General features: G+C 38.7%; 1 protein-coding gene across 10 annotated transcripts in view; it reads right to left on the reverse strand.

The window, feature by feature from the left end:
• The window catches only part of FARP2 (FERM, ARH/RhoGEF and pleckstrin domain protein 2), an 83673-nt gene that overhangs the window by 28959 nt on the left and 35864 nt on the right, over positions 1–18850 (reverse strand). For 9 of the 10 annotated variants that reach the window (XM_076341882.1, XM_076341883.1, XM_076341877.1 and 6 more), the window contains 6 exons: positions 14183–14330; positions 12718–12813; positions 11161–11324; positions 10946–11014; positions 9754–9811; positions 8796–9036 (listed from right to left, as the gene is read on the reverse strand). In XM_076341882.1, coding sequence (XP_076197997.1) covers positions 8796–9036; positions 9754–9811; positions 10946–11014; positions 11161–11324; positions 12718–12813; positions 14183–14330 — 776 coding nt within the window. The remainder of the gene's footprint in view (positions 1–8795; positions 9037–9753; positions 9812–10945; positions 11015–11160; positions 11325–12717; positions 12814–14182; positions 14331–18850) is intronic. The other variant, XM_076341881.1, reaches the window with a different exon arrangement.

The raw sequence follows: 18850 nt of genomic DNA on the forward strand, positions 1-18850 counted from the left end.
ACATTACCAAGATCACTGGCCATCTGTTGTTTCAGAAAAAAAGCACACAGCTCACAGCTCTGTGGGCTTTTCTCCCAGATTAATACAATTTTAAATGGTAAAAGCTCCCACTAGGGGACTAGGCCAGTTTATTAGAATACAGGTTTTGCTAATTATATTAATACGACTAGCTTTTACTAAAAGTTTAAGCAGAAGCAGACTTCATTTGGTTTACACTGAGATAACAAGCTTGATGATAAGATAGTAAGATAATAAGCTTTTGGCATCACTTCTCAGTTAATTTTCAGAGGGTATTTCCATTCTTCAATCTAAATTCAATCTCTACACAGAAAGCCGATTTGAGTGCAAAGCTTGACAAAAATAACATGCAAGTACTGGTTCTGTAAGCTTTACGCTTGAATGCTTAAAACAATTCAAAGACAGACAACAAAAATAGTATCCCAATAACAAAGAGCATTATTGGATGTACTAAAACCTATGTGAGGTTCAAATGTTAGCAATTTGACTCCTTATCAGAAGGGAGAGCCTCTTGCATTTCACTGGTTGATTCCCTTTAAAGATATAACTTTATTATTATATTATTATTATTATTACTACTACTACAAACAGATGAGATTCTTTTTATGCTAAAGCCCTGCAGTGGCTGACCAGAAGATGATGGGACTTCACTCAGACCCCCCTCCTGCCCAATGCCCTGCTGAACCCATCGCACGCACAGACCAAATTACTATTTCTAGAGTGAAAGTGTTCTACAAGCTAATGTACTACAACCGAAATCCTGGAATATCCCCAATCTTCTTTATTTCAAAATATCACAACTAATACATTTTACCCCTGCAAATCTTCCCTTTAAAATAATGAGGGATAGTTGGGAGATAGAGAATCTTGAAAAAAATAATTATCCAAGAGCCTAAAAAAATTATCTAAGAGACTTTAAATTCAAAGATTTCTTTCTTTCTTATCCTCAAATGGGTACAGATCACATTAAATGTTAGAACAAGTTTATAGCACTTGGCACGTGCCCCAGTGAAACCGTATGTACCTGTGAAGTTACACATACACCTGATACTGTAGAAGAGTCCTAACGTTGGTCCCGGTTTTACAGTTACGTCCAGGATCTGAAATGACTGCCCTTATTTTGCCACCTTCCCTCCGCTTGTAAAGGCTACACTATTTGCAGGCAAGAAAGAATATGTATCTGTTGTTACAGACTACAGATTGTCACAGTGTTAAACAGAAATCTCTTTATGCTGTATTAATAGCTTTGACCTGTCTGTGCTCAAACTACGACTTTGCACAAACCTCTGTTTGCAGCATCGCTGAAATGAATGGTCAGGGTTTCAACCTAAATCACTTCTTTATGTCAGATACATATTTTCCTTAAGTCTATGTAAAATTGGTTTAACTTTGCAACAAAAACAATCAAAGCAAAGTTAATCAAATTCAACCCCTGTTACTAAAGTACTATAAAATCTCCTGATGTTCAAAAGGAAGTCAGAGTCAATGCCGCCCAATAATTCCTCCTTGCTGAAAAGCAAGGTTTTTTGGAGTGGGTGTTTTCCTTGTTTTATAACTCAACAAACATAATATGAAGAATAATTTTTAAAAATTGTCAATTCAAACTAGTCGAGAAGCCTGCTCAGTTTACTTATGCAAGTACTACTGATTTTTTTTAAGCAAATGTTTACATGATTCAGGAAAAGAGGATTTACTCATACATTGGTCAGAATCCTGAAAGAGAACTTTCAACCTAGAAAACATGCAATTGCCTCCATACCCTATGTTTACAATAAAGGACAGGCTACCAATAAAAACAAATATACAGGAGAGAGTTCAAGGGACATACCCAGTTTAAAAGAAAGTATCTCCACAATAAACGTAATTCCTATAATGAAATCTGGACTTTTAGTCTCATTTGTATCCCAAGCAAAAGGTCTGCACAAAACAGTAATTTGAAAACCACACACTGATAGTTGCCCCAGCTGTGCTGTACTTTCAACAAAGGTATACAGGAGGAAAACTGCCTGGAGAAATCTGGTAATAAAACTCTAAGATGCCTTGGCTAGGAGAACAAATATTTATTCTATTTCAAACACAAGGGTAACGAAAAATAAAGCTAAAAAGCCCACATTGTCATTTATATCAAAGTTTTCCTTATTTTATTGCATAAACAATTAAAATTATGAATTAGTACAAATCTGTAGGTTCATAACCGGCAAGCTGAACAGACACAATGATATTAAAAATCCCAACATGTAATTCAATAAAACATTTACCATATAAAAGATTAAGTTCAAGAGATCAATTACGAAATTCCAGCCCTCTTTGTTTTCTTAACGTAATCCTTTCCTGAAAAGAGCAGCACCTATTTAACTGGGGAGTCACTCTAACCAAGGGACACGAACCCCTGTACGTATTGATAAACAGGCATTTCGCGTTTCTTACCAATCTGCAGGGCTGTCACAAGCCGTGCTCTCAGCTGCCATCCGAGCCTTGTGCATTCGAACAACAGCAGAATATTGTGACTTTGGAAAATTTATAGCAACACCTTCCCCGCAAACCAGGTTCAATTAACCATGCTCCAAATTTGAAACCTGCAAAGCTACAGCTCACCCGGTGGAGTAATTCTACGATAGCCCACAAGCAGATAATAAATTAAGTGGATTTTAAGATACATGTTTGGAGCTGTAAAGTCTCCCCATATTCATACAGAGAGTGTATATGTATACCCATACATATACACGTAGCATTTGTGACAAGTGCGATGTAGGATCTACTAAAAACTACAGGTAATGACAGCTAAAGGACTACAAGGAAAATTGTATTGTATACTCATTCATTCAATACCAGATAATTATGGCTTAGAACTTTTTGCAAAATGACAATAATGGGAATGACTTACCGACAGGTTTGCATCAAAAACCATAAAATTATAATGACTTTCATTAGTGTCTCCACGAAATCTTACCCTTATCAAGATTTGCAGCTAAACAAAAACTACCACCACCAAAACAAACAAACAAAACCCAACACCAAACCAAAACCAAGCCACCAACCAAAAAAAAAAAAAAATCCCTTAAACAAAATCACCTATGACCACAATACAAATATACACAGGAAAAAGGAGATCAATACTTGGTATTATCCAGCAACTCTGAAATTCACTGGAAATAAAAGTGAAAGTTGAGAGCAGATCAATGTATCACCCTATTCCATCCTAAGATAAAATATGATAAGTCCTGGGAAATATACATCATGTATTACTTGAATAATGAATGAGTACCTTAAAATTACAAAGTCTATACACAATAGATAACACAGGCTAGTGAAGTTTACCAATGTTTAACCAGGTGGTGGATAGGTCAGACAATATTCTATGACCCGTGTTTTGTGCAAATTAAAAGAGTTCCACTAACTGCATACACGAAGATCAAAAGTGTTCTGATGTAGTGCTTTACATTTAATAAATGTGTTTAAGCATAGAACGGTTCTAAGTATACACCTACAGGACTACAGGTGCAGATTAAATTACCCACTCAAGACACGCGTTTCTTAGTGCCTTTTAGTTGCACTGCAACGCGCAAGTTGAGTACTGCAAGAAAGCTAAACCCATCAGCCTAACTCATTTTGAAAAGCCACTAATATTGACATGCTTTCTATGGCTGCATGTATTTGCTAAAATAGGAAAACGGAGAAGTGGAAGGATGGAAAACAGCCCTATTTCACTGAGGAGTGGGAGCGATAGCTCCAGCATGCTCCCTCCGCTGAGCTACCGCTGCAACAGCTGATGGATGCACAGTCTGGAGTAGAACAAACTTGGAAACTCCAGTGGTTCTCCATACTGGAAAAACATGGCACTAAAACCTGTACGTCGACTAGAAATCTAAGTACCTATATATGTGTGTCCCCCCCCGCCTCCCGAAGATGGGGGCAGAAAGCAAACATGAAAGAACGTACCTGCAGAAGTGACAGTGTTGGGGGGAGGAGAGGACGACCACTCACTTGCCACAGACAAGTGAAGGTTTGCACCTAGGCTTTTCTCTGCTCCTACCACAGCTCCTCAAATGCTTTCTTCTCAAGGCGAGCATGCATGGGATACTTGACAAAGATCTTCTGATTTTTCTTATGTAATCTCACACCTTTTTTCATGCCATGCAATTCCCGCAGCAGCTTTCTCTGCTCAGGGTCTGCAAGGGTCCCAGCTCTCTCGGTTAGGTGGCTGGCACCAACTCCACACCTGCCAGCATACTGCTCACCTTCTTGAAAAGAAAACTTTTGTTCTCAGAAAAAAAAACAGAAATCAGTACCAGGAACTAAGTTTTAGTAGTATCAACACTGTAAAAACAAAACAAAACAAACCGCAAGGAGCAACACTGAAAGCTTAACAGCATCGCTGGTACTTGGGACATAACCACACTGCACTGAAGTTCACCAATTCCCTTATGCTACCCAAAGACAAACAACAGACAGAGAAAGGAAAGCCCTTCCTTCTCTCACCTTCTCCTGCCACCTCAGGAGACAGCTCGGAGAGGAGAGGATGCCTGGCATGGCTCTAATGCACTAAAATAACTCACAATTGGTGCTCGAGTTCACTGCGAAGCACTGAGCCATCCCGTTCCCTTGAAGGAAGGCTGTTTTTCTCTCCATCTCTATTGGAAAGTGAACCTGAACTTATCCCTCTGGAGGAAATGATGAAGAACCTTTTCTCACAGCTTGCTTCCTATAATAAAAACTCTACGTACGAACTAAATTTTCTCCTCTTTTGTGCATATCTGGGAAACCATGAATAAAGCAACAGAGCTAAGTATGCAACTACATCCTCAAAAGCCATATAGCTTTGAAAAGCAGAAAAGCACAGAAAGAAACCACAACAGCTGTATGCTATCAATTAACAACAGCACAGATATAACTACAGGCAGCAGGGGCACAGGCAGCAGCACTGCAAATACTCCATGATGTGCAACCCCGGCAAGGGATATCGACTTGTAGGTGCTGACCAGCATTGTCTTTGCGCAAGCATCCCAAATCCAGGTATACAAAGGAGTCAGATGACATGAAGGCCAGTGTTCCTGGTGACACCCATAACTAAAACCTTCAACTGAACAGCTCTGCACCCAGGTCAAAGCTCCTCCCACCCCACCACCTGGTCCCTCACCTGTGGCTCCACACATCTTGCTTTAAGCAAAAGGAGTGAGATCCTAGTCACTCCCATTCCTCTAGAAAACAAAGGGGGCATTACATCAAGACTCTTACTACTTTAAAAAAAAAAACAAACCCAAAACTCCCTGAGATTTAAAATTGCCAATAAAAGATCTGCATAGTTGCAAAATACAAGAAGAAAAACATTGAAGACGCCTTTTCAAATTAACTGCATTGCAAGAAAACATATTGGCAAGACTTCTCTCAGGATTGCCAAGCATGTTTATTGAAAACACAGGCAGCTTTTTCCTAAGATCTTTTGAAAACCTAGAGAATTTAGTTGGATTTATTCCCGTATTAAGCAATTCTAAAACATTCAGAGGGAATGCTTGTGATTGAGGCACGGAACATGAAGCGGAGGCAGACACGGTTATATGTAAATAGCTGAATCCTGATTCTTTTTTTAAAAGATCAAAGAAATTAACAGCCTTCCTCTAAATCTTTATCTATGTATTTGTCCCTGACTCTACCACCTGTCAGAGAGTTTTCAGACAGAAGTCTTTTTTCTGTTGTTTTTCTTTAAGTTACATGATGTAGTTAGTTGTGGGAAGGAAATAAGACAAACCACCTAAAAACACACTTAAAGGTACCAGCTCTGGACACAACTGAAGACCTCCTCCAAGTGCCTATTTAGAAATGTCACATTACACATCCATGACAGCATCTCCACAGGTATGAATAAAGTCACACAAAGAGCCAGAACACACATTCAACAGAAGGAAAAAAAAAAATGTATAGCACTTATAAACAAAAAAGAGCAATCAAACTGCTGTACACTCCTGTAGGTCCAACCTAATACTTTGTTCTAAATGTGTTTTGATTTTCTGTGCCACTGGCAAAGGCGACACGTTTCTCATGGAACAACAGTGATTCCACTCAAACACAGTAACCACAACATAAAAGCAAGTGCTGTGAAGAGTAATCATACCTTGGTAAAAGCTAAACTAGAAGAAATGGGTGACTAAAGGAGGTTTTACCTCCTCGTGTTCTACCATAGCTTGAGAGGAATTCACTTGAAGTTTTAGTTATCAGAATTTTGAGAAATAATATTTTTTTTTAAAACGTTTGAGTAAAGAATGAAGGTCTTTTAACGATATATCAAGACCACGTTTAAGAAAATCAGTATGAATAATATCAAGCATAAAGTTATGCTTGTAACTGTAAGCTGCTTATTTTGGAGGCGTTGGTTGTACTAGTACTGCACTCTCTCCTGGAAACTGCAAAGGACTCAAAACTGGGCAACAGGGAACCCCAAAACCAAATGGCTGAAGGAGATGATGCTTTCCATCACAAGGTTTCAGTCAGGTATTTCACATTCTTGCTCATACAAAAGCAAAATACTCTAAAAAAAAAAAAAAAAAATGCTATTTCAAGCTGAAGTTTAGAATTTCACCCCCCCAATCCATCAGGTTGGCAGATAGGAAGGATGTTTCACAACTTTCACTGTTTTACCTCAATAAATGTTGCTAAATTAGATGTGACCACTTCAGTAACTGTCTTTTCAATTAGGCTTTCAAACTTACAGATCAAAGTCTCACGTCAAAGTCACCTGACTAAAGAAATTTATGAAAGCAGTGAAGCTCTAACTGTTGCCTACAGTATTTGCTCCTTCTAACAAATCAATTTCTCAGAAAGATTATGGTATTTTTCTGAATACAACTCATATTTTAAAGAAAAAGTTAAAGCTATCACCGGGTTTACCACCACCTGTCTTCCACATATAAAGGACACTTTTATGAATTCATTTGTAAGCATTTTTATGCAGTGATTAAATAAAGAAAAAGAAGGTGAGACAAAATGCAATGGGGATTAAGTGCTTTTATAGTCTATGCATGTATCTCCAAACTGCTGCAAAGCAGAAGGGTAATTGTTTGTTGCTGGACTGCTGAAGGCACTTTGAAGTCAGAAAATACGATTGTCTTCACAAGAAGTTTTGGCGACTGCTATTCTCATTTGATTGTGTACACATTCCCATTTCTAAATTACCACGTAGGTTATTTCTTTTTCGATGTATACCACAGATATGTTGCATAGGTTGATATTTTAAAACTTTCCTTCATAGTTGATTTGAAGATTGTCCATTTCTTTGATTGTGGAAACAAAAAAAAACCTAAATGAGGACTCTCATTGCAGTGCAGGAAAATAGCTAATTTACTGGATGCAGCTGCTTGTTAACAAGCATGTGCAAAAGTGACTGTTGCATTCGGGTGTTGGAGGAACAGCATATTATATCAGATTCTTACAGATACATTTATAGCCAAAGAAATCCTTCAATATACTGTAATTTGTGATGTCTGCATGAGCCAGCTGATGATACTTAACTTCTCTGAAATCAGTGTTTTTTCCTAAATGCAGTATTTTGCAAACATCGTAGCCTATTATGACACATTGTGGATGCAGTGTGATGCATATAATGCAGCACCAAAGCTAGGATACTTCGAGGGAAACTGAAGAGATACGTGAAAAAAAAAAAAATCAACAATGTTATGTGATTTAAAATCCAGCCACTGGATTAGAGTTTTCTTGCTTAAAGTGACTGACATCACACCCTTTTGATTTCTAAGCCTGAACAGCATAGAGGGATCCATCACAAAAATCAAGAATCAATCAATTGACATGTGCCTTCTCTGTCCAGTCTTCTTGCGTGAGATTTTTTAAATTATTCTGAAAGTCAAAAACAAAGTTTTCACCGGTGGCTTGAGCAAAAGGGTTACTAAAGAAAAGGTTTACATCCAGTGGCGCAGCAGTTTCGGAGTCCCAGGAGTCTGTGTCTGTGCTGCTGGAGTCTTCCGTGGTGGTAGGTGGATAGCTCAGCTGTTCCAGCTGGTCAATAATGTCCGTGAACTGAAAGGCTGAGCTGGACTCGGAGCGGACCGAGTAGGCAGGAAAGTTCACCATAGAACTGGCCTCCGAATGGTTTGCAGAGCTGTACGCGTGCAGGGAGGACGTACCGTTCAGCGGCAAATTATTGAGAGAGCTGCTCTCGGAGCGGTTGTTGATGAGCGAACTCGTTTCGGACGGGCTCAGGAGGCTTTGCATTCTACTTGCTTGGGCCTTCACCTCAAACAGCTCCGAGGTATCTGATGGTCTCTCATTGCCGTTGAAATCGCTCCCTTCTTCAAATTCAAACTCCTCTTCCATATTCATATCTACTGCTTCAGTTGAGTACCTGTCAGGGCTTGACTGAGAAGAGACCATATTTTGCTGAAGGGCATCTGTAGTTAAGCCAGGCGACTCTGACACACACTTAGAAAAATCACCACCCTTTAACTCTAAACCACTGTACATGTATGAAAATGCCTCAGAGCCCCCAGCAAAAAAGGAAATTTCTGCTGGGTCATCATCAATAAATTCCTCTGACACCTGTAACTGTGAATTTGTCAATGTGAAAAGAGGGGCACCCCGACTGCCATGCTGATGCTCTTGTTCAGCAACGAAAACACCTGTGGTAAAGTCATCCTCATCATTGTCATTTTTACAAACAGTGACCCTGCTCTCCTTACTACTCTTCTCTACATCTGGATCTAAACCGCAACCACTCTTAACAACAGGACAAGCAGGGTTACAGTTTCCTGCAACACTACCAAACCCAACACCTTGGAGCATGGGAGATCCAGGCTGCTGCATCAGTTTCCTCCCCACTTCTTCTGCTGGTGCTGCAGTGTTTTTTTCTGGAATCCTTGTGTATGGCGCTTGGGGGCCCAAAGAGGAAGGGCTGGTTTCTGCAAAGATGGGCAGGACTGTAGGAGGAGTGGACGATGAGTGAACTGATTGGAAGGGGGCAGCTGCTGAGGCAGGAGACCCTGGGGTTCTCAAGTCCTCAGTGAATGGGACACTCTAAGAGGGGAAAAAAGTAGAAACAGAACACATAAAAAGGTCTTATAATAGATAAAAACAAACGCAACATCCAGTTCCTGATGCAGAAGGAATACATGCTTCAAAAGAGCCCACTTTACAGCAAATAAAACATTGCATACAGAACAGATCCAGCATCCCCAGTGAAGAGGCGAGATCTTTTTTCCTGAATTCTGGATAGAAAATTAAATCCATGTATTTTATAGCCTCTGCTGAAAAAGCATCCACAAGGGAAAGTAACACAAAACAAGGACAGTGAAATTCTGTGATGCCTCCTTAACCTCTCGCATGTAAATCAAGCCCATTTGGTGAAACACTTGTTTCTTGCCACTGATTGTAGAAGGCATCTATACAATGAACTTCAGACTGCCACAGAAACCACTTAGACAGTACCCGAAGACAAACTAATCCTCTGAAATAACAACATACTAGAAAGTATGACATTTTCTTTTCAGTTAAGCTGAACTCTGAAAAGGAAAATATTCCTCACTTTAGACTCCATTGGCTACAACTATCAAAACTGATACCACTCGCAGAAAGAAGAAAAACTGTACGTCAGGGACAAAGATCAAACAGTGAAAGCAATTCCAGACAAACAGTTCACTCGCATCACATCAGATCACCCTTCCTTCACAGTCATCTCAGAAAGCTGGTTGTCAGCTTCCCTGACTGCAATATCGAGAGTGCTGCAGAACTGACCTGTTTTAGCATGTTGGTGTTCGAAGCACAAGTGGACGCTCTGGCTTTGCTGTGCCTCCTGCAAAACAGAGAGCATCCTGTGAGTATCCAAGACATGAGTCAGCCTTCTCCCTTCCCCTTTCAGCTATTTCCATTCTAGTAGCCAACAGAAACATCTCAAGCTGTATTTTATCATGTTTTGTTAATAACTAATTCAAGATTTAAAAAGTCACAAGAGTTGTAAATTAAACAACGCAGGAGTAAGAAACATACAAAAAATGGAATAAAGCAAGATCCAGATCATTCATACCACTGAAGGAGAACTCAAGAACAACTTGGGGCAGAAGACTAGACTAAATAGCACACTTAGTTTAACTTCTTCATCGTCAGTATAAACATCTACAAATGAATGGCTTCAAAAACAGAATGAGTTAATCTGTAACAATTTTACAAACAACTTACAATTCAGTCAACCATATAATTTATGGCATATAAAATTCTATACCTTACACCCCAAAAAGTGGTATCCTGCATCACACTCATGGTTAGATTCATTCTATGTCAATAATTTACTAGAAAATCAGTCTTTCATACAGAAAAGGAGCTCAATTGGAGTCCAAGACATTAAAACTATTTATTAATAGTATATTAATGCAAACTTCTTAAAATTCCTATTAAGTTCCTATAATCTTTCTGATGAAAGACTATGAAGAGTTTCCCAGAGGTAGACAGGATGGTTTCATAGTCAAGTAAGTAAATGACAATTTTAGAATGAAAATGCACATTCTTTATTTATTTATTTATATGTTTAGAAATGAATGTGTATTTAAGGTCACAGTTTCAGACTTGCAGATCCCAAGTTCAATTATGTGCTCTGCCACTGGCTGCTTGCATAGCTACAGTGACATACAGACAAGTCCTCACTAATTTCAGTGAATCTTCGAAACATACTGAACTTTTACATGGCTAAGTCACACGTTGTCCACAGACATTAAAATGCAATACTGAAACTTTCCTAAGCTTCTTTACATCATCACAAAATTATTTTTTTTAATTTAGTTCAGTTACCTTAAGTTTGAGGTAGACCTCATTAACTGAGAGGTCAGCAAGTGAGCATGCCTCCAAGCTTCATTTAGAAACACTGAAATTTAGGAAATAAGGGCACTGTGAACGTCTCAACTAGATTTCACCATACACAACTATTTGTACTTACCTTTCATATGGGGTTTTCTTCATCCCACTGTCCTTAATATAATCCACTAGTTGCTTCTGTGTTCGTCCACTGTGAACCCACAAAAGTACAAACGTTATGAAACACAGTGGATGAGAATTACAGATGGAATGACTTTAGAATACTTCTTCCTTTTGATCTCATTTTCTACTATATAAGGAATTCAGCTTTAATAAATCTGTTATGTTTCTCCCTACCTGTATCTGAATGATGACCCTCTGGTGAAGAACACTGCTTTAGCCTTTGGCTTTGGCTGATCAAAGAGCCTAAAGAACGTGTGATATTCAACACAGATTTTCCAGAAGTTTTTACACTCATCCCTACTTCCCAAAAGAAACTCCAATGTATCTTGATATGGGCCCTGGGAACAAAACACAAAAGCAAAGTAGCACATAAAATGGCAATGGAGGAGAAAAGGAGAGTACAAATAAGTGCCAACAAAGAGGCTGAACTCCAGTGAGATGCAATATTTTGCTAAGTCACTTCTCATATGCCTTAAAGCAATGGAAGTGATTTTGAATGCAGTTTAAATAATTTAATAGCTTTCAAAAATATTTGTTTACCTTGAAACTGTAAAAACATTTAAAATTCACTTGGACTTTAGAAACATGCTCAATATAATCCACCTTATGAAATATGGATCATAAAGTTAGTAATCTGAAAGAAATTAAAATATTTAAAGTGAAATAGTAGTGATTTTAAATACTTTTTCCTTAGAAGTTCCAACGCTTGTCTTACTTCCTGAGACTTAGATGAGACTGGAAAATACTGCGTATTTCAGAGTACAGTCATCACATGAAATTTCTGAGGGTCTCTTTGCAAGACACATTACTATACATGCAAACAGTGTGTCCTGCTTCAGGTTTCCTTGATACACATAACTATAATATGTCCAAACATTTTTTTTCCCCATTTTAATACAACCCTACGTTGAACATATTCTAGTCACCCAGTGTGGAAGCAACAACAACTTTGATGACATATGCAATCAAAAACATCTACTGTAAATCAGCCAAGCATGAAAAATAACACTTCTGCTATACAGACATACAGAAAAGATAAAGCCATAGCAAGAGTAATCACACAGTCCTTAAAATTAAGCTCCAACAATATAAACTCAGCCATCTATTCTTTCCTGAGGTATATCAGGTTATTCTCATTTGAATCAAGGGACACTCTACCAGATTTTTTCATTTAAGCAGCACATATTCAACAAGTTCCTGGAGGAAACAGTCATGTAAAGCAATCACCGTTTGTATCAGCAGTGTACTATAGGGTTCTTTTAAGGAGCTACAGCCAAAAGCACTCCCTAACACACTTTCACCTAAACAACAGAGGTTTACTATTTCAATGCTTAAGTTACCTTAGTTCATTTTGACAATAATGGATCAGAGCGTTCATGAGAGCGTTAACCCCCATTTATATCTAAGGGAAATATTAAATGTAACTTTTTCAGAATAGAGTACTGAGACAGGATGCACCAAATACTTGGTTTGGTTTTTTTTTCTCCTATCTTACATTTACACGTGTGTATGCCTATGTCAAGGATAAGCTGAGGCTGATACACGAAATCTAAAAATCTGAGATGACAGACCTGGGGTGAGAAAGGAAAGATTTTGACTTGAATGATGAAGCCAAGCCTACCCTGCTGAAGTTGTTTTATAAAATTACAAACTCTAGAATTTTTCATAATAAAATTAAGTATACATATTTTTTTCCAACAGTGACCAGCCTACTATTACAGCAAAACTTACACAGACCTCTGGGTGGAGTTTAATAAGAAATCTTTTCCTCTTGAAGCTTAGTTTACGGACCTTTGACCAGTTGAAGGTATTGATTTTCGTATTACCCTGAATTAAAATGATAATAGTTAGAAGTTGGCAAAAATTTCAGAAGTAAGAGCAGCAAACAAAATTCTGTTGTGGGCATACAGACATGCACATACACACACACCACCCCCCCAACCCATTCTGTTGGATTTTTATTTCTAGTGACAATATTCCCTTAAACAATTTTATCTTTCAGTACAGGGATAGCTACAAGTGTGCAATGTCTGTCTGCACAGACACTAGAAAACTGAATGAAAACCTAGAAAACTGAATGGGAAAGGAACGTTTCAATCCCATCGATATTCAGGATACTTTATGGTATGAGCAAGATGAGGGTTTCATTTTATTTAACATGCTTTCCTTTTCCTCTGGACAGAACTCTAGACACACTCCTCCAAGCCAATTTTTCTAATTTGGCAGTTCAATATACTGAGGAGTACCTGCCACACACGCAAGAAATCCTGCCAAGCTCTCTCGCTCACAAGCCTGCTTATTTGGCTAAAACCGGACTAAAACCAGGCTCTTGCCTTCACCCTGCTGCCCTACATCAGCCCTCCCCTCCCGGTAGCACTGACTCCCAAAGCCTCGGGGAAGGACACCATCAGCACTCCCTACCGCAGCAATTCTCCTGTCGCCCTCTATAAGAAAAGGGAGATTAAAAATGGCACTTCAAGAGAAAGACCCAAATGATCTGAAATGATGGAAACCTCAGGGGCTGAGAGGCCACTAGGGAGGACTGAGAGGAACTGCAGGACCGCAGTGGCTGATGCATCTCCAAAGAGAAGCTGCCCCACAGTAACAGAAGAACAGGTAAGACACTGAACAGAAAATGAGTGCCCAAATGGAAATATTTCAGTAGGTCATCTGCCTGTGTGTTATGGGGGGAAGAAAATAATATGATTGCATTCATAAACAGAACTCTGATCATCGAGTCGCTTATTTACTACAACAAAAGTAGTAATTCTAATTGGTCCAATCACTTCAATGAAACAGCACTTCTATGAGCAATGTTATCCCAGCAAAAATACACTGTAACATTAAAACAAGGGAAACCGAACCAAAATTCCAGAATTACAGACCTGTTCCAGGGTGGTACCAAATGAATTGAGCATTTTTTCTGAACACATACGTAACTTTCAAACAGACAACAAAAAACCTTCTACTTTGGTGTCACTGTTGGTTTTGTGGGTTTTGATGCTGTTCTCTCTGCACCAACAAAGGCAAACTGCACCAAACTATTTTGGGGGCTTAAATGACACTCCCTTGACCATAAAAATGTGCTAAGTTTTAAAATCATCAGAGACACCTGAGGTTAAAACAAGAGACTTACTCCCAGGATGTGGTAATGGAAAGACAGACACACGTACCCAGTCCGCCCTCCCTGCCTTACCTGGAATACCAGCACACCCATGTGTGAAACAGCTAGATTAATTTTGGTGCCCTCACGGTCAGATGCAAGATGAAATCTGATGCCATACATCTCCAGTTTCCGAGCAATTTCAAGCACTTGAAAGTCTGATTCAGCAGGAGTTTGACCCCTATAGTGAGGAAGAAAAATAAATAAAGTTTTAAGAACAATCTGATTCTACAATATTGCCAACATGGCTAATGCACTTAAGTCTTAACTCTGGCACTAAATGAGAATTTTCTATCTCATCTAGTTGGGCAGTTTCACTCCAAGTTAAGTATTACACTGAAACTTTTGTAATAGGAGCAATATGCAACAGCAGATGACCAACCTAAAATGCATTCCATAGACAGAGGCACTGAAACAAATGTTAACTAGTTTAGAGCTTTTTCAGTTTAGAAACAATAAAGTTGAACAAATCGGAATTCAATCCACAATGCTCCTTCTTCTGCTTGCTTGTGTACACATTAACATTAACTAGATAAAAAGTGAGAGACGAAAGAGCTGCACAGCCAGCAGGATAGAAACAAAGCAAATACTGCAACAGAATGACCCATTTCAGGTAGGGTTTCAGGACTACATCAGAATTATTACGCTAGTACTATCAGGGGTACAACGCATTCCCCCAGTCTTTGGCTGTATGATTTCCTCCTTGCCAAGGAATCCAGAGAAAGATTTTTAAAATAGTTTTTGAAGTATCATCTGCTGTTGAAATGACTTTGAGAACAGGAGGAAGATGTACACACATGGAGCATCTCCTTTTTGAGTGTGCACAAAGTCCAAGCAAGCAATACAGAGACTATTACAGACTCTGGCACACACCAGTCACAGATTCAGCCTTCATTTATTTCTCCACAAGTTTGCTGAAGACAAACAACTGACATTTTGTTTTCCTGCATGACAAAACAGTCCTGTATCTTCTTTTTCTCCCCCCCCTTGTCCATCCCCCCCCCCCATTTTTCTCCACGAGGGGGAGCTTACTGGATTACAGTCCATTTTTCAGCTAGCTTTCAGGAACAGGAGGAGTGCCCACAGCCCATGCATCCGGGCTCACCAGCAGAGCCAGCGCAGAGAAGACAAAGCCCCCACAGAGCAGGAGAGATGCAGTGCCTGAAACACCTCTTGCCCAGGACACAGAAGCCGGTGCAGAGCTCTCATGCCACCAAGACACGCGAGGGCCAAGACCCCAAAATATGGACCACCCCAAAATATATAATTTCACAAGCCTTGAAATGATCTAGTGAAGCACTGGTACTTGTATTGACAAGACCTTTTCCCTACAAGTCAAAACTGTCTGCATCAGTTCAGGGGTCCTGAGGGAGCGTTTAGGAGATTCCAAGAACAAACAAATGCTGCCGTGGAAATGCCGGAGTTCTTGCTACTGTACGTGCCCCAATTACGCTGCAAAGTAAAAACGCCCTTATGACAAACATAAGCCTGTCACCTGACTCAGGTAGTCTCTGAACTAAAAACATAATGCAAGACAACACTACTGGACAATTTTAGGCATAAATAGGGTCCAGGAGGACTAGCTAAGGCAGGAGACCCTTCTCCTGTGCTAACTGCACAGAAACACAAGCAGCACAGGACCTGCTGGGGCACTAGGACTGGTGAGGCTGCTTCAGCCACAGCTGTATAATGTGACCCCTGCATCCCCACTGAAAATGATTAGAAATAATAAATATGACATTACTTCCAAGCAAGTGCTGCATGAGCCACCTATGATCTAGTGCATTGATTGATTTGTTCCTGCAACGTGCAAGTTTGCTAGGATAAATGTAATGGTACAAGGAAGACAAAGGAGATAAAAATTGATTATTCTATTTACACCAACTAGGGCTGAAACCAGATTAGATTCCTGCACGCATAGTCAAAGACAAATTTTAAAAATCCTGTTTTCCAAGAAATGGTCTTCCTTCCATAAATCTGTATTTCATTTCATTAAAATAGATAGCTATTTGTAGCAAGATCTATTTTCGTGTACTATGTAGTGCTAACCACAACATTAGTACTAAATAAATTCTCCTGCTACCCTGACTTGCCTTTCTAGGCATGCTCTCTAAAAATACCTCCCTTCTACCTACCTATAGTCATGTTTTAGATTAAACAACTTTTTTGCTCCATATAGATTTCTTTTAAATATAACTTGAGAATATTAAAGTGAATGATTATTACATCTGAATTTATCAGAAACAGGGATGATGATATGAACTGCATGTAGGAACTGTCTCTAAAATTCAGAGTGTTATTATGAAACTTATTTAGTATGCTAACATTTTTAAAATGGAAGTTGTTAGAAGAAACAATGCTTCTTTGATTCTTAGTAAAATGCTCCTTAGACTAAAACACACACACAAAAAAGTGCACTGAGAAAGTAAGCCTGAACGCACATACATTTGATGATAGGTTTTCAATGGTCTTCTATTGCCTTATTCATTCTGGAGGGGAAAAAATAAAAATCTAAACCACTATGACAGGAAATCCAAAATTTTTTTTTTTGCCAACTGGAAAAAGCAGGGATTCAGTGAAGTTCCTAACTTTACTAGTTCAGTCCATATTCCAACCTTATCCAAACGTCAGTATTATATGACCGTGTACGTGTAAAGGGATTGTAAAGAACAAACACAGGAAGAAAAATCTCATTTCAAATGGAAAAAGAAATGCCAAACTACATAGAGAGTCTTGTAGTTGCATTTCTACCCGTGATACCACCACACGTACTAGTTATGTCTAAGAGCTTAAACTGGTAAAGCAGATTTCTCTTCCCCTTACTGAAATGAGTAATGCTGGAATAAGTGGTTTTATACTGGCTTTAAGTGTTACTAGCATTTCTTCCACAGATTCCTTAACTGAGCCAAAATAGCTGAAGTACCATGGTTCCTGTTTATTAAACACATACAAGACAAAAAAGGTAGATCATAAATATTAATTTTGGCTACAGCTTCCCGAGTTACACTCTAAGAGCACTGTGTGTAGCTCCCACCCACACTAATTCCTGCTATAATTCTCCTGAACAGAGTGACATTAAGAATGAAAGTGGTGCTTTGTCTTTTAAAGAGGATGCTAAGGTTGCCAGAGGTTGGGAAGTGGGGTTGGAAGGGAAGGGAAATGAAAATTAGGATAAAATGGCAACTAGAAAATTGGAGCTATATAGTACTAAAAATTCTTCATGAACAGTCCAGTATAACTGATGCAGAACCACTGACAGTTATTTTACATTCCATTAGATATGATCCAAAGCACAGCACATCTCAGAAAGATTAAAAAAAAAAAAAAAAAGTAATTTTAAGAGTGTTCTCATGCGCACAACCTGCCTGTACCTACCAAAGAAGGAAGAAGAGCCTTGAGTGGGGAAAGCCGGGAGTGATGCCAGGCAGCTCACACGGCACCCCAAACGGTTACAAATGAGAAGCAGTTTCAGAGTAATTACCCTCAGATGTTTGCTGCAGACTAAGCTGCACAGGCCAGCCTGAAAACAATCTGGTCTAATTTTGTTCATCCATTAAGCAGATAAATCTACTTAATCTTCCCCAGGTCAATGGACAACAGACTATATATTACAAGTATCTTCCAGCAAAAACTGGTGTCAATGCAATAGGTTTTAGTGTAAAGGTTCCTTACATACGTCCATCTAGACAAATATTGGGAGTGTGTTACAATATTCATATTGCAATCAGGGCGATCGATTTAAAATAAATGCTGTTAACTGTTAGGTGATTTACAGAGCGTTTAAAACCAGTGATTAATATAGAATTTTAAAGATGAAGTGTCAAAACGCTGCATGTGTAGAAATTGGTTAGACTATGTAGCAACCTAAAGTGATAGTTTTTCTAATTTACAAACAATTTAAAGAATTTAAATCATGGGCAACTAAGCTAACAAGTTGTGAAAGGACATGAGGGATAACAGTAAACGTAAATATAAATCTATTAAATCTTCTATTTCTTTCCTGATTTATGTATGTACACACAAAAAACCCACAGCCATCTGAACACAAGCAAATTATGTTATGTTTAATTCTGGACTACACTCACCCTGCAGCAAATATTCTACTCACACTACTTGCAGGAAGGTAGTAAACATTGCATTTTGAATGTGTGGGGTGCCAGTATTTAACTGCACCACCACTGATACACCATCTTCAAAATATAAACTTTTTTTTTTTTAATAAACTATAGAAATAAAATAAGTAAAGTTAATTCAGGCTCTTGCTGAAGCAACTAAGTAACATGCTATACCAAAAACATAACTCATCCTGTTTACTGTTACTACATTTGCAAAGTTAAATATAAAAACCATATTTCTATATTTTTGTAAGTAAAAGAAAGTATTTGTCAAAGTGAAAGAAAAAAATTAAAGGATATTTAATAGAAAATAAGCTTTCAATTCCCATCTTTCTGAATACAACATTCTCAATATATTTTCTCTTCTTTTGATACAGAATGGATTGGATACACAGATCTGTTTTATTCAGCTTTGTGTTCTTCTACCACTTCTAATAGCTACGGTGAAGCAATTAAAGAAAAAATAATAATCAAACCACAACTTTCTAATGTGAAGAGACACTCCATAGCGTCATCCAAAGAGACTGAGCACCCTCTGCAAAGGCATAAGCACCCTCCTGCTCCCCCAACTCACGCACGGCGCTGG

The sequence above is a fragment of the Aptenodytes patagonicus genome, chromosome 6, assembly GCF_965638725.1.
Source record: "Aptenodytes patagonicus chromosome 6, bAptPat1.pri.cur, whole genome shotgun sequence".
NCBI classification, from domain to species: domain Eukaryota; kingdom Metazoa; phylum Chordata; class Aves; order Sphenisciformes; family Spheniscidae; genus Aptenodytes; species Aptenodytes patagonicus.